Source organism: Nothobranchius furzeri, chromosome 14 (genome assembly GCF_043380555.1).
Source record: "Nothobranchius furzeri strain GRZ-AD chromosome 14, NfurGRZ-RIMD1, whole genome shotgun sequence".
Classification (NCBI taxonomy): domain Eukaryota; kingdom Metazoa; phylum Chordata; class Actinopteri; order Cyprinodontiformes; family Nothobranchiidae; genus Nothobranchius; species Nothobranchius furzeri.
The window spans coordinates 10,267,651-10,293,223 of NC_091754.1; the positions used below are offsets into that span (position 1 = coordinate 10,267,651).

The window sequence follows — 25,573 nt, forward strand, 5'->3', positions numbered from 1 at the left end:
TTCAGGGACTGCGAGGTCCTCCAGGCTACGATGGAGAGCCAGGCATACCAGGTCAACCTGGTGAACCGGGACCTCCGGGTCCTCCAACACACCCAGGGGTGAGTCAATCAGAGAGATTAAGCGATAAGGAAATTAAATCCCCTTTGTATTTGCACACAAACTGATATGGAATTTGGATAAACTGATTTTATTTTTTATTTTTTTTTTTTGTGACTTGCAGGGACTGGGAGGCCAAATGGCTCAAGGATTTGATTCCAAAACGGGACCACAGGCCATGCTGAATGGTGCCAGGGTAAGAAAAAAGTAACAAAGCTTGTTTACCAAACCACTAACAACTTCAGTTCAGTTCAATTCAGTTTATTTATATAGCACCTAATCACAACAAAAGTTGTCTCAAGGCTCTTCACAAGTTGACATTCCTGTTGAGTTCAGTTCACTGTGCCAATTATTTAAAATGTTCCTACATAAGGAACCCAGCTGAGTGCATTGAGTCACTGACTTGTTGTGTATGTGTCCTTACAGCAATCCTCATACTAAGCAAGCAATTAGCAACAATGGAGAGGAATATATATATATATATATATATATATATATATATATATATATATATATATATATATATATATATATATATATATATGTATATGTATATATATATATATATATGTATGTATGTATGTAAAATATACATTGGGATTGCTTAGTAGATATTCTATTTAATAAAATTTATCGGAGTGAATCTATAATTAATTCAACAGATGAACTAGTAGTAGCACATTCTACGATTAAAGAAAGTAAAACGTTAACTCATTAAGTGCCAAATGTCTTCATTTGCATTTTTTTACTGTGTGGGCGTCGGAACGAGCTCCCGCACCGTGAGAACAAACATCTCGGCTCTAAAGCCGATCTTCATCCACATACGTGACACGTCACGTGACCAAGAAGCAGAAAATCCATGTGTTAGGGCAGTGGTTCCCAAACTTATTTAGCCGCGCACCCCCTTCTATGTCCCGACCATGTCGACGCACCCCCACCCCCCACCCCCCCCCCACCCCACCCCACCCCCACATCGGGGCATGGCTATATATATATATATATATATATATATATATATATATATATATATATATATATATATATATATCAGATGTCAAGCTAAACAGACAGGGTTAAAAAAATTCCCCATCACTTTCATTTTTTAAATAGTAATTAATATACATTCGTCCGATACCATTACAATTTCCTTTGATTTCATTTTAAATAAATATTTAGAGTGCCCAGGTAGCACATAAAGAATGCAATTTAACGGTTTTCTTAAAGTAGGAACGTTTAATCTGTGCGGCCAGAGCGCTCTCCTTCCTTCTGTTCTGCTTAAACCTGAGCTGATCACCTACTTGTGTGTAATCAAATGTCTATAGGGGACAAGATATAGCCATGATGTTCACTTTTACCTCAGACCGACTTATTGCTGTTTCATGGTGAGGCTGAATCTGCGATCCGCTGTCATGCGGGCTGGAATAACACATGCTGCAGTAACAGGACTTGTGGTCAGGTTCATGAGGAGTCACTGGCTGTAGCGGACCCGACTCATCCCAGAAGCTAATATCTTAATTTGACCTTGAATGAAAAATAACCTCTTAAAAGTTTTTATCGTGGTGGAGGCAGCGTTCATTTCTGCCTTCAGTCTGACGGCGCGCCGGAGTTAAAGCAGCGTGTGCGCTTATTGAATCTGTGTGTGTGCGCGCGCACGCGCGCGCGGCACAGCCGCTCAAGTCACCGCGTCTCATTATTGGCGCTATTTAAACTTCTGCCCAGCCCAGATGTGCTCACTTGTGCACCCGTGAGCCGTGGTTCCGCTGGAACGCGTCTGACCTCTGACAGACGCACTCTGAACTTCAGATCGTCAGCGCGCTGTTAATAGCCTGAATGGGAATCATTTCTTGTTATTTTGTTACATCCACAATGTTCTGTATGTGAGGTTTACAATGTCAGAACACCTGCATGAGACAGGTGTTAATTACAATCTGCCAGAATGACTCACCACCTTCAGATTTCTCCAACACCGATAAAAGTGATCAAATACGGAACATATCGGCGTGCGCAGGCCAGAGTGCTGAAGCTCGGCGCATTGTTATTATGAAGCTAGGGCACATGTGGAGGACACATGCGCAAAAATATATTTGTTTTCAATTACATTTATTGTGCCCACTTACTTTTCCTTTGGCCCACCCACAAATGAGTTTCTACATTAATGGTGACACATGACAGACTTCTCTGAGCTCCGCAGCCATTACACTTTTCACCTCGCGCTCCCCCTAGCGGCAGCTCGCGCACGACCAGGGGTGCGCGCACCACACTTTGGGAATCCCTGAACAGTTAGGGGATCGTTTTGGGCCGCTGCTGTAAAAAAAAGCGGGAGCGAACTGGAAAAGCTTCTGCCGATCACAATTCAACAACGGATTATGAAAAAGCGGATAACGCTCGTAACGCGCGGTTTCTTCTTGATTTAAGAGGTGAGTCTCTGCTTTGTTCTGGTTGTTTTGGCGTTGACATCATCATAGAGCGCAACATTCTGTGACTTAAAAAAAACAGTAAAAACGGTGAGAAACGCTGGCAGCGAAGGGCTTTACCGATCAGGAAATGGCTGGCAGCGAATGAGTTCATGTCATGAGAGGGAGATTGTTCAGTGGTTGGCAGCAGTGTCAGGAGGGTGCCTACACGAACATGTTGGAAAAAAATTATAAAAATAGTATTTACATTTTGACTGACATTCTTTCCAAACATTCACCAAACTTTAAACATTTTCTAAAATTGAAAAACTAAAATTCATAAACAAAGAGCTTTACATTAACTGTTTGAATTGCCCCAAATGAATTTGCAGGGTTTGGTAAATTGAGTGCTTTAAGAGCTATATATATATATACATATATATATATATATATATATATATATATATATATATATATATATATATATATATATATATATATACATACATATATATATATATATATATATACATACATATATATATATATATATATATATATATATATATATATATATATATATATATATATATATATATATTACCTCTACTTATGACCAATAAGCTGTGATACTCTATCTAAATATAGAACATCAACCCTGCTTGGTCTTTACTGTGTTTATCAGAAGATTCTAGGATTCTTTATTTATTAGGGGATTGTACACACTTTGTCAGGTTTATAAAAGTAAGAATTTATTTTACCAACAATTAAAACATGACAAGTTAACGAAACATTTACTGTGATGGATGGAACTAGATGTGATGTATGAAACCTATGTGTGAATGCGGTGTTATTCAGAATTTCCGTATCTAGGAGAGCCGAGTTCTGTATGTAAAAGGATTTGGGTTGCGTTAAGCTATGAAGATGATTATTATCAAAAGCACATAAGATGCTATCTGTGTGCCTACTTCACCCATTTTCGGAGACACTCTTGGTGGATCTGAAGGTCAGAGAGGTCGGATGACCTCTGGCACCGGAGGGCTATAGAACACCGTGGCACCGACCCTTCAGTCCAGAGATGTCTTGGGTCACGACAGATGGATGGAACTGGGACTCTGAAGGAGTCTAAACAATATCAGCTTGTTCTGCAGGAACTGTTGCTGTATCAGCTTCGCAGGTGCAAAAAAGGTTTTGACGACCTGTCAAAAGCTTTGATTGTTAAAGAGGGTTTTGCTTCAGGTGGCTTTCTGAAGCTTTCTGTAGAACTGAGGAACCACCAGAGTAATCTGGTTTTAATGTTCTCATGTTATGGTTTGTGTAGCCAACCAGAGGTTGACAAGTTTAGGAATGTTACCAAGACAACTCAGAAACACGCCATCTTTGATCCGGAAGCTCTGATCTGGGGTAAAGGCTATTTATGTGTCATGGGTTTAACTTTACCTTACTTGTTCTTGTGTGAGTGCAAATGGTGATGACCTTGTCAAATAAACATGCAATCAATCAATGTAATCACAACATAACCTTTATTTTAACCTTCAATCATTGAGCACAGATTAATGAAAGCATTTCATTATATTATAATTATTATAAGTAGCAATTAATAAACATTTATTTACTGATTATCTAGCTTATAAGTTTGAGTCATTATTTGATTTAGCAACTAATCTGGGCTGCGAGTGTTCACTTATTTGGAGGCATGAAGAATCCTGTAGGAAGATAAGTTCAAGCTTGAGGAGAGAACGTTATTGTTGACATTTCGTTAACTGTGTTCAGAGCTGCAGGCTCTGAGCTCCAGCTGGTGGGATGAAGGCAGGCTGATTAAAAGGGAACACATGCAGTCTCAAGTCTCCTTTTTGACCAGATGTTGAATGGTCAAACTGTACCTAAAAACTGACCATTGCTGGACGTTACAAATTAAAACACGCTGGGGGCAGCAGTAGTTCAGGAGGTAGAGCGGGTTGTTGTAGTAATCTGAGAGCTGTAGGATCAATCCCAACTCCCGGCAGAGAATGCTACTGTTGTGTCCTTGGGCAAGACACTTTACCAACCTTGCCTGCTGGTGGTGGTCGAAGGAACAGTGGCACTTGTGTGCGGCAGCCTCGCCTTTGTCAGTGCACCTCAGGGCAGCCATCGTACATGGACGACGTATAAAAATATTCTGTGTTCTTCAACAAAAATCTGTATTTTATTGAGGCAAATTTGACTTGGATAATTTTGGTAAAAGGATTATGTGAATTAGGACAAAAGATGAACATTAACCCATTTTAAACTCATTTTGTTTTTGCAACTCAGGCTTTTAAATGCAACTAAATAAATATTTGCCTTCTAAAATCCAAACTTGATAGAGTTTGATTTGGGTTATTTGTTGCAGGGAGAAGCTGGAGCAAGAGGACCTCCTGGACCGAGCGGGTCACCTGTGAGTCTGCAGCTTTATCAGATGAAAATTAAACAAATAAAAACAAGTCAATGCTTTTTGATGTGATCGTTTATGTGTTTTGTCCTTTGAAGGGCCAAGCTGGACCTCAAGGACCTCATGGAGATGTTGGTGATCCGGGACACATGGTATTATAATAATTTGTATATAAATATTATTGCTGTTAAATTTGAATCCATCATAATGGGACTGATCCTGTACTTTTGTTTTTTGTTTATGAATTTATTGATGTTTTTAGGGCTCACCTGGACAAAGAGGACCTGAGGGTCCAGCAGGGAAACCAGGCAAAGACGTGAGGCTATTTACTTTTCACAGATTGTTTATTCAAATATTTGTTAGATACAGTTTTGCTAAACTGACTGTAAATCTTTAATTTGTCTACATTCAGAAAAGCTGAGCTGGATTGAGGACATTTAAATTCATCATATTCTGCAACATATTTTTGAGTTTTAGATTAAATTTATTCAAAATAAAATAATTCTGGAATCTTCCTAATTTTGCTACAAACCATCACATCACCTCATGCTATCTAATTTATTGTTGTATTGGAATAAAAATCACTCATGTTTAAATCCGTGACATTACACAGGGAGAACCAGGAAAATCGGGAAATCCCGGAGAAGTCGGCTTTCCCGGATCAGCTGTAAGCCTCTTTAACTCCTTATCCTGATAGATTAAATCTATAATACTTTTATTCTTTACTATTTTTTACAAAATTATTAATTATATTCCACATCATGGATTTCAGGGTCCAAGAGGATTTCCTGGCACACCGGGACCTCCTGGTCTGAAGGGGCACCGTGTGAGTATGAACTTCCTGAACCTTTTAATCCATTTCCATTGATTGATTGTGCTGTAAAGCGCCTTGGGAGGTTCCAGGACTCTAAAAGGCGCTATATCAAATACAGGCCATTTACCATTACCATTTCTTTATGTTTTTCAACCTTTCTCAATGCTCGATCACTATTTTCTTACAAACAGGGTCACTCTGGACCACTTGGCCAAAAAGGTGAAATGGGAGCTGTTGGATCCAAGGTATAAAATCAAAATAAAATTTTATTAAATAGGTAAATGGTTTTATGAAATGTACTGTTTATTAAAAACTGTTGGAAAAAACCCATGATACATCTCATTCAGCAATACCCTATGATTTACGAGATCACTTCTAATGAATGTTTAAATGTATGTGAAAATGTCAGTGAATAAATGAATATTCAGTACTTTTAGTCTGAATAAAATACTTTAGTGTGTTTTTGACATTCTAGATTGCAGTGAGACAGATAGGCTACGATTAATTGTAACAGTGTTATGTTTCGTTATCATGGTATCATCGTACTAGATTATTATGACACATATTTTAATCCATGTTAACCAATAATTTGTTGGTAAATGATAAATATCGGTGCTACCTCTGAGTAATCAAATATGGTTCTTTAGGGTGCTACTGGGCCTCCTGGTCCAATGGGAGGACCTGGACCCATGGTGAGTTCAAATTTGCAGTAAAAAACTTTCTTTAATGTAATTTTCCAAAATTCAGATTTTCTCATAAACAATTAATGAATGACTGATAGGGTCCTGCTGGGATGCCTGGTGAGAGAGGACGGCCTGGACCAGGCGGTATTGCCGTAAGCACATTACTTTAACCATGCATAGTGAAAATTTTATTGGTTTTATGTCATGTATTTATTTATTTATTTTTGTATTTTAGGGTAAACGTGGTCTGCCTGGCAACATTGGGAAACCTGGTCCATTGGTAAGACTTTTGAATGTATATACATAAAAAATCAGTTCCAAGAAAGATTTTTGAGGAGTAAACCATCATATATTCAGTGTTAGACTTGTTCTTCAGCCATATTTTAGTTAAATGAAAACAACTAGTATGTCAGTTTTTAGCTCTAGGTTTTGTTCTTAATTGGAAATGTTTGAAGTGACTCCTAAGCAAACAAGAACTATTAATAACAAACTTTCTCCTCATTAGGTTTACAGTTTTAAACTCCAGTCCATTAGGTGATGCTGTGACACTGCTCTTGAATTGGTAGAAAAGGCATTTGTGTTATTTTTAACCAGATTGTGACTGTGTGTCTAAATTCAGGGGTTGCACGCTTATGAGGTCAGATTTTAAGACCTGTGACGTCACACAGCTGCGACGAAGATCATCCAAATTCAAAGATTGCCTGGAATGCGGTCTTGAAATTCATTCTTCTTTTCCCCTAATTTGAGAACGGGTGCAGTGTAGTCTCCTCACCTTTATAAATGCCAAGACGTACTGCGGGACTAGCCTGGCCTGCCAGACTCCTCTGTTTAATTCTGCACAGAGAAAGGGTCTGGGAACTCTCCTATTCAAATAATCCCACCCCATGAGAATTCTAACTGAGCCAATCAGCGCTGAGTAGCGTATGTAACCCACCATAACGCTGAGTTTGTCGTAAACATGGCAACTGAAGCAGAGTTCGCTGCAGCTCTTTCCTCTGTTCTAAATGACTTGGACACATCTTTAAAACAACAAGTAGAAGCACTAAAAGCCTTTCTTCTAAAGAAAGATGTTTGCGCTATCATCAGACGCCATTTTTTACTACAGCTAAAAAAAAACTAAAGCGTTGCGGACGTCACACACAGCGATGCTCAGTTTCTCATAAACAATGAAGACAGTGGCGGGGTTCGCTGCGGCTCTTTCCTCTGTTTTAAATGACTTGAACGCCTTTAAAACCACAACAAATAGAAGTGCTAAAAGCATTTCTTTAAAAAATAAAAATAAAAGTTATTTGCGCCGTTGCCAGACACCTTTTTTTACTACAGCAAAAAAATTACAGCGTTGCACGGTAGGGGTTGTATGAACTAGTCGACTTCACGGCTCTGTAGTGACTTTTTATGCCTGTCAACGACTAGTCGCTGTCACGTGATAATGACTGACAAGATGCAGTTCTCCAGCAGGTGATGAGCCCCTGCATCGGGAGGCGGAGGCGACGAGCTGTGCCAGAGCGTCGGTACTGACACCGGCGGTAAAACGGACATTTAACCAAACTGTGACCTTTTCCCTCTTGCAATTTAACCTTCCCCTCACCCCCATCCTAATCTTAACCAGTTTGCGCATGCAAAGCTCTGATCGTTGACGCGCTCCAGACATCTGCGTCACCACCTCAAAAACAAATTAAACACGCGATCGTTCATGTCGGCTCATTTCCTTTCATGTTTTCTGTCTGTTATTTGTGCCTGATACGTTTCGCTGCTGCGGAGCGAGGCGCATCACCTGTTTTGTTCTCCGGTGACGCACCCCCAAGATTCCACTATCTCCGCTCCGGCACGAACTCCGCAGCAAAAACTGTCCCGTTGTAGTCGGCCAGCGAGCAGCGGCACTCCACTGTTTTTGTGGTCGGTAGATCTTTTAGAACTGCAGTTCAAAGGTAACTCATGAGGTGAATATATATGAACCCAGGTAGCAGTTTTTCTTTAGGATTGAGAGGAGACGCAGGAAGATAATAAACAGGCAGGACAGAAAAATAGTCAAATAAAAAAAAGTTAGTTTTTGTACCTGGTGGTTGCAACAAACAGACACCATTGAAGGCAATCAGAAGTGAGGAACAGAAAATGAAATAATTATTTTAATGTTTAGAGCAGCAGGAACTCCGAGAGGCTGCAGGCGCATCAGTTTGCTGCTGCTGCGCAGGGGGAGGGGGGAGAGGACTGAAGTAGGATGCAGAAACTACCGTTGTTAAAAGAAATGTGTTAACTTAGAAAATGCGGGCGCAACTTTAATTGTCAAACACTCCAGCGAACCTACCGACCCCCCCCCCCCCCCCCCCCCGCTTCAGGTGTATGACGTCATCAACGACTAGTCGAAGTCGACTCGATTTTCATTACTTGACCGTCGACTTAAAAAAAATTGAGTCATACAGTCGGCATTTCAGTCTTTTTTCTGATTGGGTATTTTTGAGCTGGCTATTCCCGCCCCTCATGTGCCTCTCTGTCTGTGAGTAACCAGACTCTTTCTCTGTGCAGAAGTAAACAGAGGACGAGTCTGGCAGGCCAGGCTACTGCGTGACCGGTGTTGTGAGAAATTCTGTTCCCTGTGTCTGAAGGTCGCACTTCAGGCTATTTTCACACCGTTTGTCATCGACTTTTACGGGAAAATTATGTAATGTTATAATGTCATGCTTGTGATGTTTTTATTCATATTTCCTCCTAAAAACATTAGAAAAGTACAGTAAAGTCATTGTTGTTCACTCTTGTCAAGCAAGTTTATTTATCATTTTTGAAAGTTATGTAAAAAGTTGTAATCTCACTCCGTTTAACCATCTTTTATTTGACGTTGTTCAGTCCCCTCATGGACTTCAAGTTTTGGGAATTTGTTAATATTTGTTCTTTGTAGGGAGCCTAAGTCGAACGGAAAAATTAATGCAAGTCAACGCGGGGCTAAAAATGCGTTTTTCTGATTCCGCTTGTTATGTGCCATAGATTTCACATATGATGTCCGTGAATTTTAAAGAAGCATTTTGATACCAAGAAATCGCTTATTTTTAAATGAGGGGAAATGCTATTTTAGGTTTTGTGTGAAAATAAATCCAGGACTACAAATGCGCTTCATGAAAGCAAACCAGACATGGAGAAAACAGAGGGAAAATGGCTATTAGTTCAGCAAACTTCAAATCCTTCCCATAGGAGGAAATAACCATCATAAAGCTGGCCATTTGGTAAGTAGCAGCTACGCTAGGGGAGAGGAGATTATTTGGTGACATGTGCAATGTGCCGATGTGGTCATGGTAATTACAAGCTTTTTTAAGTTGATAAGTTTCTATGTACAGTACGTGACTGGCATGGTCGAAATACCCATCATTACTTTTCATTTAAATTGCAGTACAACATATGTGTGATCCAGGGCTTAAGGTAAAGCAGATTACAAAATTTCTCTTTTAGCCCCGTTGACTTGCATTCATTTTTTCATTCTTCCGGGGACCCATGAGCCGACCGGAAAAGGAGGAGACAGGCTTCCTATTTGTCTAAGTTATTAGGGAAACATAATATTTCAGGGGAACAGAATTTCTCAGAACACCAGCAGTAGATCTGCTGTAGCTCTTCAAACAGTAACAAAACATGGAAAAAGTTTAAAACATGTGCAAGCTCCATTTCTGCAGCTTCTTCTTAGTGCGGTAGCAGTTGCTAGGTGACAGGAGGACAACAGCCGAAGTAGGGGTGGGACTATTATTTAAGGCTAGACTGTCCAAATTCACAGCTGTTAACATCTAATTGGTCACGGAAGAACACGTTCTCCAGAGACCAATGAGCACGGGTACTCATGAGCATGCAACCCCTGCATTTGGACACAGCCTGTGTGTCCTTGTTGTCCCCAAGTGATAATAGAGTTTCAGTGTGGTGATGAAGTCAGCGGGTTAAACGAACCACCATGCGAGATTTTAAAAATTGTGAAACTATTCAGTATTTCTGTGCTGCAATAAATGGTCTACAGAGCTAAAGACAAAACCAAAATGCTGTCTCAGCTATAAAGAGCATCCAGCGTGTCGTAACATCACTGTGTATTTCACCCATTCGAAAAAATAAACCACTCCGGCTGTTTCTGTCCTTAACTATTAACTGTATTGGTCTTTAATTTCTTCATCTTGGCCCAACGCTGAGCTGACATCTGCTCTGATTCTTCGGCTGCCATCTGCTGAGAAAAATAACTACTGATCTGTCTAGCTCCTCCTGTGGACTCTCATGATGATGGTGACCAACACTTGCTGCTACGTGCCACAATTTTTTTCACTTTTATGTTCAGCTAACGAGAATACAAACAACGGAACTCCGTTTGTTTTCCTTCTTGCAAGTAGTGACATATTTCTGTCAACCAATCAGTGGACTGTGTTGTTGCTCCACCCTAACCGAACTGCTCAAGGAATTTCTGGATCTACAACAGAAGGGAGCCCAAAAAGTCCCGTGACTGACACGGTCCGGGTCAGTTGTTTGGATCTGTTTTACAATCGGAATTAGCAACCCGATCCTTCTCATTCCATGCCAGTTTGGGTGGTGGAAAAGGCCCATACGTTTGTGTAGACAACAAGATGGCTTCCACTGGTCATCATTAACCAGAACAAACATCAGTTACATCAACTCAACATCAACTTCAGCATTTAATCTTTTCAATATTTACTCATTGCCTCCGTTGGTCTACAGGGTCCCTTGGGTATCAATGGCCCGCCAGGGTATCCAGGAACACCCGGTATGAAGGCAAGTAATAACGTCGACAGAAATCTCATATTTACATAAAGTGAAAGTAAAACTTTCTGACTGACATTTAATGGACATACTGGCGTTTCTCCACAGGGACAACCTGGGCCTACAGGTGTCCGGGGTCCAGAAGGTCCACAGGGCCAGAGAGGAGAAACCGGTCACCAAGGCAGGGTTGGACCAGTTGGCCTCAGGGTTAATATCTCACCTGTTGCATATAAAAATTACCTGTGACTTCTGTGTTTGAGAGAGTATCTAATCAGAGAACTTTGTGTTCAAAGGGACCCATGGGTACAGATGGAGGCCCAGGTGCTAAAGGACCAGTGGTTTGTACATGATTGAAATTTTGCCACATTCTGTCTGAAGTTAAAAAGGAAAGCACAAAGGTCTCAAAAACATGGCTGACTCTTTACAGGGCAATTTGGGTCCACAAGGTCAAGGAGGCCACCCTGGACCTTCTGGTCCACCAGGACCTCAGGGAAGCACTGGTCAGCCTGGTATAAAAGGACAAGGGGTAAAGCCAGTCTTAAGTTTTGACTCAACTAATTACAGTGCTTTTTTTGTTTAATCAATGCAAAACAAACTGGCTCTTTTTTCATCCTTTTTTATCCAAAGGGAGATGTTGGTGTTGCAGGATTTAAAGGAGAAGCAGGACCTAAAGGAGAACCAGTAAGATTCAAACTAATTAAACTCAGAGATCACCAGACAAGCACATTTATCTGAGGGATAATTCTGATTTATGTGTCCTTATTTTAGGGTCCGCCAGGCTCCCAGGGAGTGATCGGACCTCAGGGTGAGGAAGGAAAGCGAGGACCACGTGGAGATCCGGGCTCGGTTGGCCCTCCTGGTCCCATTGGTGAAAGAGTGAGTCGGTATACTTTCTCAATAATCATGTTTAGGTGTTCCAGAATCATTTGCTTAGTAGTTGATCCCCACTTATGTTATACACCCATTTAAATCCCCAAATGATGGAACAGTGGTCAAGTGTATCTTTACAAGTAAAGTAAATATCCAGATGGCAAAGAAAGTCCAATTAAAATCTAATAAATCAAGTTTTTATGACTCACGTTGGTCTTTGATCATGTGGACCAAGGGTCTATATAGCTCTGTAATTCAGCCACTGATGTAAATTGAAATCAATAAAGACCAACTGCTGATTTTTACCCAGTCTGTGTATGTTTGCTAAACCATAACAGACCACAATAGCCCAGAAATATCTGGTATTCAGGACTTATCTCTTGCTGTCTGGAAATGATGAAGGTCACTGAAAACCATACTAAATGTAAATGTAATGAGATTTAACAACTTCTGTTTTCAGGGATCTCCTGGAAACCGAGGTTTCCCTGGTGCTGATGGCCTACCGGGACCTAAGGTACTGTAGTTTTGCTGGGGACAAATCATTTTTATTTTGTTTTTAAAGTTAAAAACATGATCTCTTTATTTTTTGGAAAGGGTGCTCAAGGAGATCGTGGCATTTCTGGCCCAGCTGGGCCAAAAGGTTCTCTGGGAGATCTAGGGCGCTCAGGAGAGCCTGGTCTACCAGGTGCAAGGGTAACAAAAGAGCTTGGCCTTTTACTTTGAGCTGTCATTTAATTTAACCGTGTGCAAAATATTATTACTGAGCTTATTTTGTTCTAAGATTTAAATATTGTTTCTACAGGGTCTTACTGGTACCCCGGGAGTCCAGGGGGCAGAGGGCAAGCCAGGACCACTGGTGGGTCACAGATTACAGATCAAAAACTGAACTGTTCTTGTTCTTGTGGCAATAAACGCACTGCAACTACCATAATAGAATATATATATATATATATATATATATATATATATATATATATATATATATATATATATATATGTGTGTATGTGTATATATGATTTGAAAGTTTTTTACTTCCTCGAAATGCCAGCGAAAAAATAATCTAAATCTTCTCATTTAACATGTGATAGAGTTGTTCAAAACTAAATTTGTTGATCTGAAAGTGCATATTTGAGTCTTTGAACCATTCTTTGTGTGTGCTAGAATAAATAATGGTCTGGTTTTTCTTCAGGGTGCACCCGGTGAGGACGGCCGTCCAGGCCAAGCAGGACCGATTGGAAACCGAGGCCCTGCAGGAACTATGGGCGTTCCAGGCCCCAAAGGCTTTAATGTAAGGCTGGATATGTTCTTAGAACTGGGCATCAGTCATCATGCCAATGTATGGTTCTGGTTCTAATTCCAAACATCTTCTAGGGTGACCCAGGAAAGACCGGTGAACAGGGATCTGCAGGAGTGCCGGGTCAAAGAGTAAGCACATTTCTTTGGAGTAAATTTCATGTCAAGGAAATTTTTATCTTCATCTGTTTTACTACAAAGATTATTTTAGTTGAACACATTTAAAGAATGATCACACCTTCACCAGGTCACCTGAATTGTTTTTGTTTTTGACGTTGTCATCAGGGACCTCCAGGAAAAGATGGAGAAGTTGGCCCTGCAGGTCCCCCTGGTCCACCTGTAAGTATTTACGCTCTCATATTACACTAAGAATTATGGTCATTTCTGATACAAATCACACAATGAGTTGTCCTTCTTTAAAGGGTCCTGCAGGAGACAGAGGAGAACAGGGACCACCAGGTGTGAATGGATTCCAGGTGTGTTGTTCATTTTGGCAGTCAGTCAAAGAACAAAATAGGGATGGTATGATGTCATTGGTCAAATACTTTTGAAAAGAACAGTTGAATTCATTATTGTAGACTCAAATAGAGTCGACTGGATTTAAGTTGGACCTGTCTGTCCCAAGAAGGCTAATGATGCAATCAGACATCAATGATTTTTCCAAGTGATGGAATTTGGACCAGCCATATCAACTGATTCAGAGGGATAAAGTCTCCATTTCCGATATAATTAAAAACACAAATCAAGATTTCTATTGTCTCAAACTTAAGTGAAGAAAATTTGCTCTGATTTAAATGTTTCCCATTTTCTTCCTTTTTTTAGGGACTGCCAGGAAACCAAGGGCCTCCTGGAGAGCCTGGTAAACCAGGTGACCAAGTGAGTTCAACAACAAAAAAAATTTATATCAAAAACCTTTCATAAGATAAGATCTTTAGTTGTCATTTGCACACACAATTGGTCTGGATGCATATGAATTCTTATGCAGACCTTAGAGTCAAGACTTTGAAGCCTAGAAGAAGGATCAAACCCTAAGAACCACAACCAAACAATGAAAAACAAATGGGAACAATTGGGAAAACATATCTAGAAATAATATTTCTAGTTTTTTGTTATCCTGTGGCTTATTGTTTGGGCCAAAATGATGACATGGCATGTTTCTTTCAGGGTATTCCTGGAGAGATTGGTCCTGTGGGTCAAATTGGACCAAGGGTAGGTGAATTTCAGCTCTTTTCTTTAATCTGAAGACATTAACAGCGCTGATTACTTTAATGGTATCTCACTTCTAGGGTGAACGTGGAATCCCTGGAGAGAGAGGAGATCTGGGTCCGACCGGTCTGCAGGGACCTAAAGGAATTCCTGGAGCACCTGGTCCTGATGGACCAAAGGTATTTTTACATGGGGATGGCATTTGTATAGCTCATTGATTTAGATTTAATAATCCTGATCTTTTTTTTTTCTTGTAGGGCAGCCCTGGTCCTACAGGTGCTCTGGGAGATGTAGGGCCCCCTGGTCTCCAGGGAATGCCAGGAGAAAGAGGAATCTCGGGACCTCCCGGGCCAAAGGGAGACAGAGTATGTGTGTAGAAATGTTACCCAGTTTTATTTTTTTGCAAACCTGTATTCGCACGAGCCTTACACTTTTTTACTGTTCTTGTTTAGGGAGCGGTTGGAGAGAAAGGTTCAGAAGGTACACCAGGAAATGATGGTGCAAGAGTAAGAAAACATCTTTGTCATTGGGAATGTGCTTTCTCTTTTCTAAAGTGTTAACAAAGACGTTTAATTTATGCTGGCGAGACAAAAATAAACTAGCTGATGGTGAATTCGTGTGAGGCTTGTCCCAGCTCGAGTCTGCGTCAGAATGTATGACGATGACGACCAGATTTCTCTAATCTGATATCTTTACTACCTACAGGGAGCCCCTGGTCTCGTTGGCCCACTAGGACCTGCTGGACCCAGTGGTGAAAAGGTTCAGTTTTTCTTTCCTAACACATTAAAGCTATTTTCATGCTACAACAATGTAGGATTAATGTAAGAGCACAGTTCCAGTTAAGGGTTGGGATTTAATTAAACATGAGACCTTTTCACAGGGGGAACCAGGACCCAAAGGACCAGCTGGGCCTCCAGGATCCAGAGGAACACATGTGTGTGAATCTCATGTTTTTGTTTTTCTTTAAAAATTATTCCAATTTTAGACTTTTTGCCATTTTAGAGATTATTAATTTACAATGTGTATTATTTTAGGGAGCAAGAGGTGACCCCGGTCCAATTGGTGCTGTAGGATTTTCTGGACCTCCTGTGAGTAGATTTGATGGTTTTGTTTTTTAGCTAAAAGGTTATTTCAGCCAAGCTTAATTGAATCGACACTTTGCAGGGTCCTGATGGTCAACCCGGAGTCAAGGGAGAGCCCGGAGAGCCAGGGCAGAAAGGAGATGCTGGTTCTCCAGGGCCTCAGGGTTTGGCTGGTGCCCACGGACCTCCGGTGAGTTTCATGCATGAGTACAAGTACAAAATGTTGCTGAGCAAATGAAGTCGCACTCAAATGGTCCACTTTTAAGAGTTTTGGTGGATAAAATCTTTTAAGGCTTTAGTTTTAATACATTAAAGTAACATTTTCTGCATGTGTTTCTGACTTGTTTCATACTTTAGGGTCCAGTTGGTGTTTCTGGACTGAAAGGAGGAAGAGGAACACAGGGGGCTCCGGTAACGTTACAAGCTACCATCAAACTTTATCATATTGACTGTAAAAGTGGATTGATTCTGTTGTTGTGTCATCTAGACACTTAAAAATTGCATTATGTGGTGTAAGATGCAAAACTGAGGGTGTTTTTGCTGGCAGGGTCCTACTGGTTTCCCTGGATCAGCAGGAAAAGTTGGACCACCAGGTCCACCTGTGAGTATGACCACGAAGGCAGGATATGAGAAAGAAATGTCAAAGTGTCGTACTTCCTGTTGCATATTGTAACTACAAAATCTCTTAAAAGGGACCACTTGGAGAAGCTGGACCCCAGGGACCTCCAGGAAAAGAAGGTCCTGCTGGACTCCGAGGTGATCACGGGCCCCCTGGAAGGCAAGGAGAGCTTGGACCTCCTGGTCCACCAGGGAGCCCTGGAGACAAAGGTGACCCCGGAGAGGACGGCCCCACGGTAACCTGATGAATACACCTTTTGGTTGAGATAACTCTGGTCGTCAGATGTAATGAAATCTAAAAGTTTTTGTGGTTGGGTTTAGGGTCCCGATGGTCCTCCAGGTCCAGCTGGAACGACAGGGCAGAGAGGAATTGTGGGTCTCCCTGGTCAGCGAGGAGAGCGTGGGATGCCGGGTCTTCCCGGACCAGCGGTTAGTTTCAGAACTCCTATTTTATAAGCAGTAGTAATTTGCCCATCGTCATGGTACCAGTTCAGATCAAACTACTTCTTGGTGTTTCTTCTTTTATCTGAAACCTGCTTTCATGTTCAGGGTCCACCAGGAAAACAGGGAGCTGCAGGACAAACAGGAGATAAAGGCCCCCCAGGTCCAGTTGGTGTTCCTGGTGCTAATGGACCTCGAGGCGATCCCGGTCCTGATGTGAGCTGCTTTCATTTTAGTTTTTGTTCTTGCATCTCTGCAGCTATGCTTTAACATGTCTGCTCCTCAGGGTTCTGCAGGATCTGACGGTCCACCAGGAAAAGATGGAAATCTCGGACTAAGGGTACGATGTCAAAAAAAAAAGGGATTTCTGTCTTAATTTTAATGGATCAAGTGACTGAAAGTGGACACATTTCAGGGAGACCGAGGAGATTCTGGTCCAGAGGGTTTGATTGGTCCTCAGGGGCTTCCTGGACCTCCTGGTCCTGTTGGTGCTCCCGGTGAACAAGGAAGAAGAGGAGAGCCAGTAAGTGTTTCTCCGTTCCTATGGCTAATGAAATCGACTCACAGATGAAGTTTCTCTAATAACTCTGGTCATCTGCAGGGCTCAAGAGGACCTCAAGGTCCACCTGGATCCGCTGGCAAAAGAGGACTAGTGGTCAGTCGTCTGGCATGCTGGACAGAAGAAAATCTTCATGTCAAGGTTTAAAAATGTGTTTAACTCTAAATTTAGGGACCACAAGGACCAAGAGGAGATAAGGGTGACCTGGGTGATCATGGAGAGAGGGGCCAGAAGGGACACAGAGGCTTCACCGGTCTGCAGGGTCTTCCTGGACCTCCGGTAAGTTTAAGTGATAATCAGGAACCTAAAGACGCATCTGTCAGCTCAGAGGTTTTCCAGGGCTTGGTGTCATATTAGTTTACAGAGGCATTAAAGAAAAACAGAAAAACACAACATTTAGTTTGAAAGAAATCAAAGTAGTCTGAGTTAGAAAACTGAAGAATTTTTATTTCTTTCTTCAGGGCACAACTGGTGAGCAAGGAGCTCCAGGAATAGTTGGACCAAGTGGCCAAAGGGTAAATGTTTCAACATCGATTTCATGAAGAAAATCCATGTTCATCTTTTAACAGCTTCTGTTTTTAGTCTGTCGGTGAAATGAGTCATCAGGGTTCCATGCAAAATGAAAAAGCCACATTCCTCACAGACTTTACTGTAATGTGCTGCAGGGCCCTCCCGGACCCATCGGACCTCCTGGGAAGGAGGGATACCTGGGCCAGCCTGGGCCAATGGGACCTCCTGGTACTCGTGGACTTAGTGGAGAAATTGGACCACAGGTGAGGACTCCATATACATCAGATGGGACATAACTTCATTTTTGTTGTGTTTGTCAGTAAGAAATAAAATGTATGAATGCAACAGGGACCCCCTGGGGAAGATGGACCTCCTGGTCCTCCCGGCCCACCAGGACCTCCTGTGGCTGCTGTGGATGACCTGTTCGGCCCCCACGATTACGATTCTGGGCCTCCTCCTCCTCCAGAGTTCAGCGAAGACGAGGCTCTGCCCAACAGCAACGCCTCTGCCATCATTGTCCCTGTTGACCCCAGTGTTCAGGCCACCCTGAAGGCTCTCAGCAGTCAGATCGACAGCATGAAGAGTCCTGATGGCAGTAGGAAACACCCTGCCAGGACCTGTGATGACCTGAAGAGATGCTACCCCTTAAAAAAAAGTGGTACGTTTCACCTAACCTGAACAGAAATGTTCGATGTAAGAATTTGACTCATCTTGATCACATGTTAATGTAGGCGAGTACTGGGTGGATCCAAACCAAGGTAGTGCAGAGGATGCCATCAAAGTGCACTGCAACATGGACACTGGAGAGACCTGCATCTCTGCCAACCCATCCACTATACCTCGTAAAGTGTGGTGGACTGCCTCTAGGAGCAAACCAGTGTGGTTTGGAGCCGACATAAATAGCGGGACACATGTGAGGGCTTACTTTCTGATTATGTCTGCAGGTCTTTTCTAAAGATTTTTCAGCATTAAGCTCTGACATCTTCTTTATAGTTCACCTATGGGAACAAAGATCAGCCTGTGAACTCCGTCACGGTGCAGATGACTTTCATCCGCCTGCTCTCCAAAGAGGCATCTCAGACCATCACCTACCACTGCAAAAACTCTGTGGGCTACGAAGACGCCCGAACGGGCAACTTGAAGAAAGCAGTGATCCTCAAAGGCTCCAATGACCTGGAGCTGAAAGCTGAGGGAAACAACCGCTTCCGATACACGATGGTGGAGGATTCCTGCTCGGTAAGTTCAGCCCAACGTGGCGTTGTTTTTACAAGCGGATGAATCATGAGATGGCGTATGAAGCTACTTAAAGGAGATCGAAGTTAAAGCTAGTTTATACTTCTCCGTCAGCAAGTTAGCGCTCACACACACACACACACACACACACACACACACACACACACACACACACACACACACACACACACACACACACACACACACACACACACACACACACACACGTGTGTTGATGGAGATGTTTTCCATTTCCACTCTGCTGGTGTGTCAGAGGTATGAAGCAATTCTCCACCAGGACAGCAGAGGGCGTAACATTTTTCTGGTGTATGCTGCCTTTGTTGTGTCACGTCTCTACAGTGATGGGAATAATAATATAATTATTTCAGTAATGAGTAATCTAATGAATTACTATCTCCTTCTATCATAACGCCATTTCCATTACTGATTAGAAAATGTGTGCGTCACTAATTCAGCAGCGCGGCGTTGAAGTCGTCATCAGCTGATCGGGAGCTAAAGAGGCGGATGTTTTCATCCAAGCGCGTCATGGCCCGTGAAGAACAAGCTGCAGACCGGCAGATTCGCTGCTGCAGGCGTGAATCTGCAGCCGTGCCCTTCTTAGCGTGACAGCGGGACGTCCCGAAGGTCCGCTCACCTGTTCACCGCTCAGACGTCCTGATCTTCTACCTTCCTAGATCATCCAGCTGTAACCTGTTTCTGATCATGTCTTTAGTCCTGCTGTAACACTGATGCATCAGTCTCAGACGGCATGGAGCTCAGGTGTTATTAGAACTACCTGTGTGTGTTTACCACCCAGCTTCAGCTCTTCTGTGGTTGGGTCTGACCCACGTTAGTAAATGTAAGTCCTCCATCAGATCTGTGCCTCTTCTAGTGTCATTTTAAAGGATATTTATTTATTTATTTAACCATTACTAGATTACCAGCAGCACAAAGGCTACTAAAGCACACACTGATGTGAAGCTGGAAAAATTAGAATACTGGTTAAAATTACATTTATTGCAGTAATTTAACTAGACTGAGAGACCATTTAAAGGCTCAGGAACCGTTACAGGTGTTTCTATTTGCAATTATACATTTTAGCTGATCGGGGTTCAATTCAATTCAATTCAAGTTTATTTATAAAGCGCCAAATCACGACAAGAGTCGTCTCAAGGCACTTCACATAATAAACATTCCAATTCACAGTTCATTAAGCCAATCAGAAATAATGTTTCCTATATAAGGAACCCAGCAAATTGCATCAAGTCACTGACTAGTGTCAGTGACTATACAGCAATCCTCATACTAAGCAAGCATGCAGCGACAGTGGAGAGGAAAACTCCCTTTTAACAGGAAGAAACCTCCAGAGAATCCTGGCTCAGTATAAGCAGCCATCCTCCACGACTCACTGGGGATCGAGAAGACAGAGCAGGCAGACAAAGACACACACACACACACACACACACACACACACACACACACACACACACACACACACACACACACACACACACACACACACACACACACACACACACACGGACAAGTGATGTGTCTATAGTGATATTGTGATGTCTTAGTAAATATTGTATTTGGTGAAAGATAAACTTTATTGTATTTATCCTAGTTGATCTATAATTAAACAGATAAACTAGTATTAGCACATCAAAAGTCAATGAAAACAAAAAGTTATTATCAGGAGAGAGAGAATGTTTTAGTGGTTAGCAGCAGTGTGCTAGTCGATGGCCCCCTCCATGAGGCCACCACAGCTCAGCAGAACGTCATTGTCGCTTCTTCTGGGGAGAAAAACACTTACAGAGAAAAATATCACACAGTGGCCTTTTAATAGTCTAGATTAGTGAAATGTTCCTGTTTGTAGTTCCTCCTGTTAAGTGCCCATTTATTTCAATTATTCAGTTTTATAAAAGAACAATTGCACATTTTATTATGTTCTAGTCATTAGTCATTTATATTTCACTATTGTAGTCATTTGTAGTAAATTAAGTAAGCTTAATTAGAGGGGAACCCATTTATTTTTCATTCTTTAATGAAAAAAGTAACATACAGTTTTTCTTGGTAATTAGTTACTTTTATAATCTTGTAACTCGATAAGTAACTGAGTTACTTTTTTGACAAAGTAATCAGTAACGATAACTAATTACTTTTTAATAGTAAAGTTCCCAACACTGCGTCTCTAGTGAGTTTACATTGAGTTTATGCATTTTAGAAGCTTTTTAACACACATTTGCTCTCCACTTTGCCATCCAGTCACCACCTCTAAACTCGTGCTTCCTGTAATTTTCTGACCCAAATAAAAAGTTGCTGCGTATCTTAGTACTCTTTCAGTCACCATTAAAATTTTATATCGTCAAACTTTTTCTGCGAGAATTTCTTCAATTTGCTCCATGTTTGTCGCTAGTTGTGTTTGGTTCTGGAGGAGCTGTTCATGAAGTAAAAGGAAGCAGCGTCCTGAGTGATCACAGGCTTGCGGTCAATATTTAGAAAAGTTTGGTATACCCCATCTGTGCTTGCAAGCTTGTTGAAGAGCCCGTACGATGACGGATAATGGTGCTGCGTGTCTCCGTACCAACACACACGGAGAAGTATAAACTAGCCTTTATTCTGCTTCTCAGTAGAGAACCACACTGTAGGCGGACTGTAGCATATCACTTGGTTTTTCTGGGTATAACTTGCCTGATGTCTTAACATCAGTTGTTTTGTAAATGCTGTTTAAAACAACAGTTGGTGTTTGTGAACACTCTTTAATTGATGTCTTATATATGGTATGTTGGTGTAACATGGGAATCTTTATTAAAGTTTACTCACTCATTTATGTCTGTCTAACTGCTGTTCTCGGCAGGTTTTAGACAAGAACAATATTCATAAAAGTCAGCTGGTGATATTAAGAGCTTACACTATAAATACTGTTTCAGGCAAAGCAAATGAGCTCCTTGTTTTCCCCCTTATATGGCTTTTTATGGTTTTTAAGGAAATGATTTTGCGATAAATTCATCAGAGTAAAAGTGAAACTAACTTAGAGATCCTAAAGATGGAGCTAAACATTTTCCTGTTGTTTTGGTCTCTTTGAGCACACATCATAATGTAAGGATGTTATAGTCAGTCCCTTATTGTGGTGTGGCCAATGTGGGTGTGGCCAGCTACTCTTAAAAAAAAAACCCGGAAGCTCCGGTTGTGGAGACAGACCTACTATCTGTAAAATGTAAGAGTTAGAATCACTTTAGTGTCTCAAAACAAATTTTCTGTATTTATCTTATGAACCAATACTCATTAATCACTAATTATATTTAGAAATTTGAAATAATGGATTATTTCCTCACTGAACTTGTTCGTCTCTTGTTCACAGAAAGCAAGCAGCAACTGGGGCAAGACAGTACTCGAGTACAGGACACAGAAAACTGCCAGGCTTCCCATTGTGGATATTGCCCCCGTGGACATTGGTGGGCCCAATCAGGAGTTCGGTATTGATATCGGACCTGTGTGCTTCTTGTAGAGCCAAACAGATGGAGGAGAGACTGTTGAACTGACAGCTGATGCGATCAGCCGCCTTGTACATACGAGGACTATTCCGGCCCTGTGGCAAAATATTTATTGTGCCTTTCAACCCAAGTTCAAGACAACAGACGTTGGTATGAATGTTTGGTTTTACGGAGAAAAAAAAGGTGGTTTTAAAAATCTGATTCCTTGTTTGTGTATGTTTCACTTCAGACGTCAAAATGCTTGAAGCCTAAATTACATTTAAGAATGACAAATAATACCAAACATTAACTGCTGTTAATAATAAGCCCCAAACCGATAGAAGTTCATTGTCCCACCACTATTGTTGTTATTTTTATAATTTTCTTATTTTTTAGAAATTTACAGAATTCTCTTTAACGAATAGAAAACTTTGTGGTGCTATTGAGGATTAAAAAACCGCTACGCAGCCGTGCGGCTTGGAAGATCCGACTGAACTCTGAACCAGGAGGAGGACTGAACACATTAGCTGTGTCGATTGCTCGGCGTTAGCTACCTCGTCACCGAAGCTGAGACAACGACGGTGCTACGTGTAACGTGTCTTTCCCAGGTGCTGGTTTCTTTCTGCCGTTCAGGGTTTGGTGAAAATAATAAAGATCTTTCTGTCAACAATGGAGAGATGAATGAGGTGCTGTGTGGTGACTGGTAACTCTTTTCTTCTTTCATCTTTAGAAATGGTACAGAAGCAAAATATACTTCTCTTGATGCACACCTTATCCCCCTTTTACAGCATCCTGCACTTATATTCTTTTAGAGGTTTCCTATAACCAGCTTTCCAGAATAAGTAGCCATTTGCTTTGTATTTATCTTATTTTTTATTTTTATTTTCATTTTTTTTTGCTATGCAACAAATTAAAAGCTTGTTAACCTCCCCCAAGCTCTCATGACATTAATGAAGCAGTAGCTAGATCTTGTTGGCTGTTTGTTTTAAATTTAAACTCAATTTTTTGTAGTTAAACAAAACAAAAACATTTATTTTCAGGTTTCTAATGCAAACAGTTTGCTTTTGGTTTTGCTGACTGTAATTTTTAGTGATTCTTTTGTTGTTTAAAGATTCTTTCTATTTATTACTGATCCACTAGGGAGCAAAAAGACGAGGGGAGAGAGGAAGAAGAGGAAGCTTTCCGTAAACGTTTCATCATTTGAAAAATAAATGTTCAAAATTATCTCACTGCCTGTTTTGTTTTGAAATTGATTGATTAGCTCCTGTATCATTAGTACGGAGATTTCATCCTTTTAAGTGCAATAAACAAGAGAGAACTGCCTGTTTTTAACCGTTTTATTACCAAATGTAAATATTAAGAAGCAGCACCAATCCACCTGTTGACCTGGCGCTCCATCTTTCCCTCACTTTTGAAAAAGACCTCGAGATACTTAAACTCCTCCCTTTGAGGATGCTAATCTGAGCACTTTACCCATAGATGCTGCGTAACCAAGACAACTGCGGTAATGTTGTTGGAGGTGCAAACACACCGGTCACAGTCAGCCTTCCAGCTGATGCTTTAGACAAATATATAACTGGCTCAATAGACAGCTACAGCTTATAAACTTGACCCCCCATGTTCCAGTCAGAATTAATAAAGCTCCTCGGATGAGAGACAAAACATCTTCAAGAAACCAAAGAAGTCCCGTTGTCTTCATTTGAACCGTTTTGGAATAGCATGACCTGGATGACTGAGAACCTTCACCAGCATAACCAGCTCTGTCCTGAGACTGGGATATTGGGCCTCTGGTCCTGGTTGGGTCATACCAAAGACTTGAAAAATGGCATCCAATGCCTCCCTGCTTAACACTCAGCATTAAGGGGTTAGTGGGGGCTAAACCACCAGCTAGTCCCTAAGTATGGCCGTGTCTGCGGCTCACTATTCCCCAAGTAGTGAATCGACGAAAGACGAAAGATCCTCATCTGTGCCCCCAGACTAGCTGGTTCCCAAAGTCAGAGACTCTCTTGGTCAGCTTGCTTCCCACACCAAACCTTCTGTCAGGAATCTTGGCGTGACCTTTGACCCAGCTCTCACCTTGGATTCTCATGTCAGTTCTCATGTTCGCTCTTCCTTCTTCATCTCAGGAACGTTGCTAAGCTGAGTCCCATTCTGTCCCGCTCTGAACTTGAGACAGTTCTCCACACCTTCATCTCCTCATGCTTAGACTACTGCAACTCTCTTTTCACGTGTCTGAGCAGAACCTCCCTGAACCGTCTACAGGTGGTTCAGAACGCCTGTGCTCGGCTTCTGACCAAGTCCTCCAAACACACCCACATCACCCCGCTTCTCCTCCAGCTTCACTGGCTGCCAGTCAACTTCAGGGTTCATTTCAAGATCCTGGTTCTGGTCTGTAAGGCCTTACATGGACAAGCACCATCTTACATTGGAGATCTTCTTAGTCCCTACACCCCCAGCAGGTCCCTGAGGTCCAGTGATCAAAGCCTACTGGTTGTGCAGCACCAGGCTAAAGACCAAAGGTGACAGATCATTTGCTGCTGTGGCCCCCAGACTCTGGAACTCTCTCCCCCTGAGCCTGAGATCAGTGGACTCAGTGGTCTCCTTTAAAAAGCAGCTGAAGACTCACTTGTTCAAGCTGGCTTTTGTATGACCTTCTTCACCTCTCTCTCTTTATTCTGCTCTCCCCACCTATTCCACCTTCCTCAGGATCTACTGATTTCCTTCTTTTGTGTTCACTCTCTCTCTTTCTTAACATAGTTTTAATCACAATTGCCTATTTTTGCTCATTTAAATATATGTTTAAACATTTTCTAAATGCTTTTTTATATTTTTACATTTTTTGTTTTTGTGAAGCGCCTCATGATTTTTATCTTGAGAGGTGCTATAGAAATGATATTTTCTTCTTCTTCAAGGGGATGGGTCGGATGAAGAGGACAAATTTCACCACACACCAAATGTGTGTGACAACTGATGGGTTTCCATATTGGAGAGCTTGAAAATTAATGCCTTTTTAAATTAAGTTATCACAGTGACTAGCAATTAGCTTGTCAATCTGGTTAAATGTAATCATTATTTCTCTAACTTGAGGCTGTTCAAAAAGTTATTTGCTACTTGAGTTGATTTGTTTGTGGCCTTTCTCCACTTCCGAAGATCT

At 41.5% G+C, this 25,573-nt stretch overlaps 1 protein-coding gene across 1 annotated transcript in view; it reads left to right on the forward strand.

Annotated features, from left to right (window-relative positions):
• col5a2a (collagen, type V, alpha 2a) overlaps window positions 1–23,093 on the forward strand; it is a 46,994-nt gene extending 23,901 nt beyond the window's left edge. Inside the window, exons 7-54 of the mRNA XM_015966839.3 lie at window positions 6–98; window positions 221–292; window positions 4,861–4,905; window positions 4,998–5,051; window positions 5,162–5,215; window positions 5,513–5,566; window positions 5,672–5,725; window positions 5,905–5,958; window positions 6,361–6,405; window positions 6,495–6,548; window positions 6,632–6,676; window positions 11,089–11,142; window positions 11,239–11,337; window positions 11,424–11,468; window positions 11,558–11,656; window positions 11,758–11,811; window positions 11,899–12,006; window positions 12,461–12,514; window positions 12,595–12,693; window positions 12,803–12,856; window positions 13,191–13,289; window positions 13,373–13,426; window positions 13,580–13,633; window positions 13,717–13,770; window positions 14,117–14,170; window positions 14,459–14,503; window positions 14,581–14,679; window positions 14,758–14,865; window positions 14,953–15,006; window positions 15,206–15,259; window positions 15,381–15,434; window positions 15,535–15,588; window positions 15,665–15,772; window positions 15,940–15,993; window positions 16,130–16,183; window positions 16,275–16,436; window positions 16,522–16,629; window positions 16,750–16,857; window positions 16,928–16,981; window positions 17,057–17,164; window positions 17,243–17,296; window positions 17,372–17,479; window positions 17,662–17,715; window positions 17,866–17,973; window positions 18,059–18,368; window positions 18,442–18,623; window positions 18,704–18,946; window positions 22,308–23,093. Coding sequence (XP_015822325.1) covers window positions 6–98; window positions 221–292; window positions 4,861–4,905; window positions 4,998–5,051; window positions 5,162–5,215; window positions 5,513–5,566; window positions 5,672–5,725; window positions 5,905–5,958; window positions 6,361–6,405; window positions 6,495–6,548; window positions 6,632–6,676; window positions 11,089–11,142; window positions 11,239–11,337; window positions 11,424–11,468; window positions 11,558–11,656; window positions 11,758–11,811; window positions 11,899–12,006; window positions 12,461–12,514; window positions 12,595–12,693; window positions 12,803–12,856; window positions 13,191–13,289; window positions 13,373–13,426; window positions 13,580–13,633; window positions 13,717–13,770; window positions 14,117–14,170; window positions 14,459–14,503; window positions 14,581–14,679; window positions 14,758–14,865; window positions 14,953–15,006; window positions 15,206–15,259; window positions 15,381–15,434; window positions 15,535–15,588; window positions 15,665–15,772; window positions 15,940–15,993; window positions 16,130–16,183; window positions 16,275–16,436; window positions 16,522–16,629; window positions 16,750–16,857; window positions 16,928–16,981; window positions 17,057–17,164; window positions 17,243–17,296; window positions 17,372–17,479; window positions 17,662–17,715; window positions 17,866–17,973; window positions 18,059–18,368; window positions 18,442–18,623; window positions 18,704–18,946; window positions 22,308–22,454 — 4,035 coding nt within the window. The 3' untranslated portion in view covers window positions 22,455–23,093. The remainder of the gene's footprint in view (window positions 1–5; window positions 99–220; window positions 293–4,860; window positions 4,906–4,997; window positions 5,052–5,161; window positions 5,216–5,512; window positions 5,567–5,671; window positions 5,726–5,904; window positions 5,959–6,360; window positions 6,406–6,494; window positions 6,549–6,631; window positions 6,677–11,088; window positions 11,143–11,238; window positions 11,338–11,423; window positions 11,469–11,557; window positions 11,657–11,757; window positions 11,812–11,898; window positions 12,007–12,460; window positions 12,515–12,594; window positions 12,694–12,802; window positions 12,857–13,190; window positions 13,290–13,372; window positions 13,427–13,579; window positions 13,634–13,716; window positions 13,771–14,116; window positions 14,171–14,458; window positions 14,504–14,580; window positions 14,680–14,757; window positions 14,866–14,952; window positions 15,007–15,205; window positions 15,260–15,380; window positions 15,435–15,534; window positions 15,589–15,664; window positions 15,773–15,939; window positions 15,994–16,129; window positions 16,184–16,274; window positions 16,437–16,521; window positions 16,630–16,749; window positions 16,858–16,927; window positions 16,982–17,056; window positions 17,165–17,242; window positions 17,297–17,371; window positions 17,480–17,661; window positions 17,716–17,865; window positions 17,974–18,058; window positions 18,369–18,441; window positions 18,624–18,703; window positions 18,947–22,307) is intronic.
• Window positions 23,094–25,573: the final 2,480 nt, after the last annotated feature.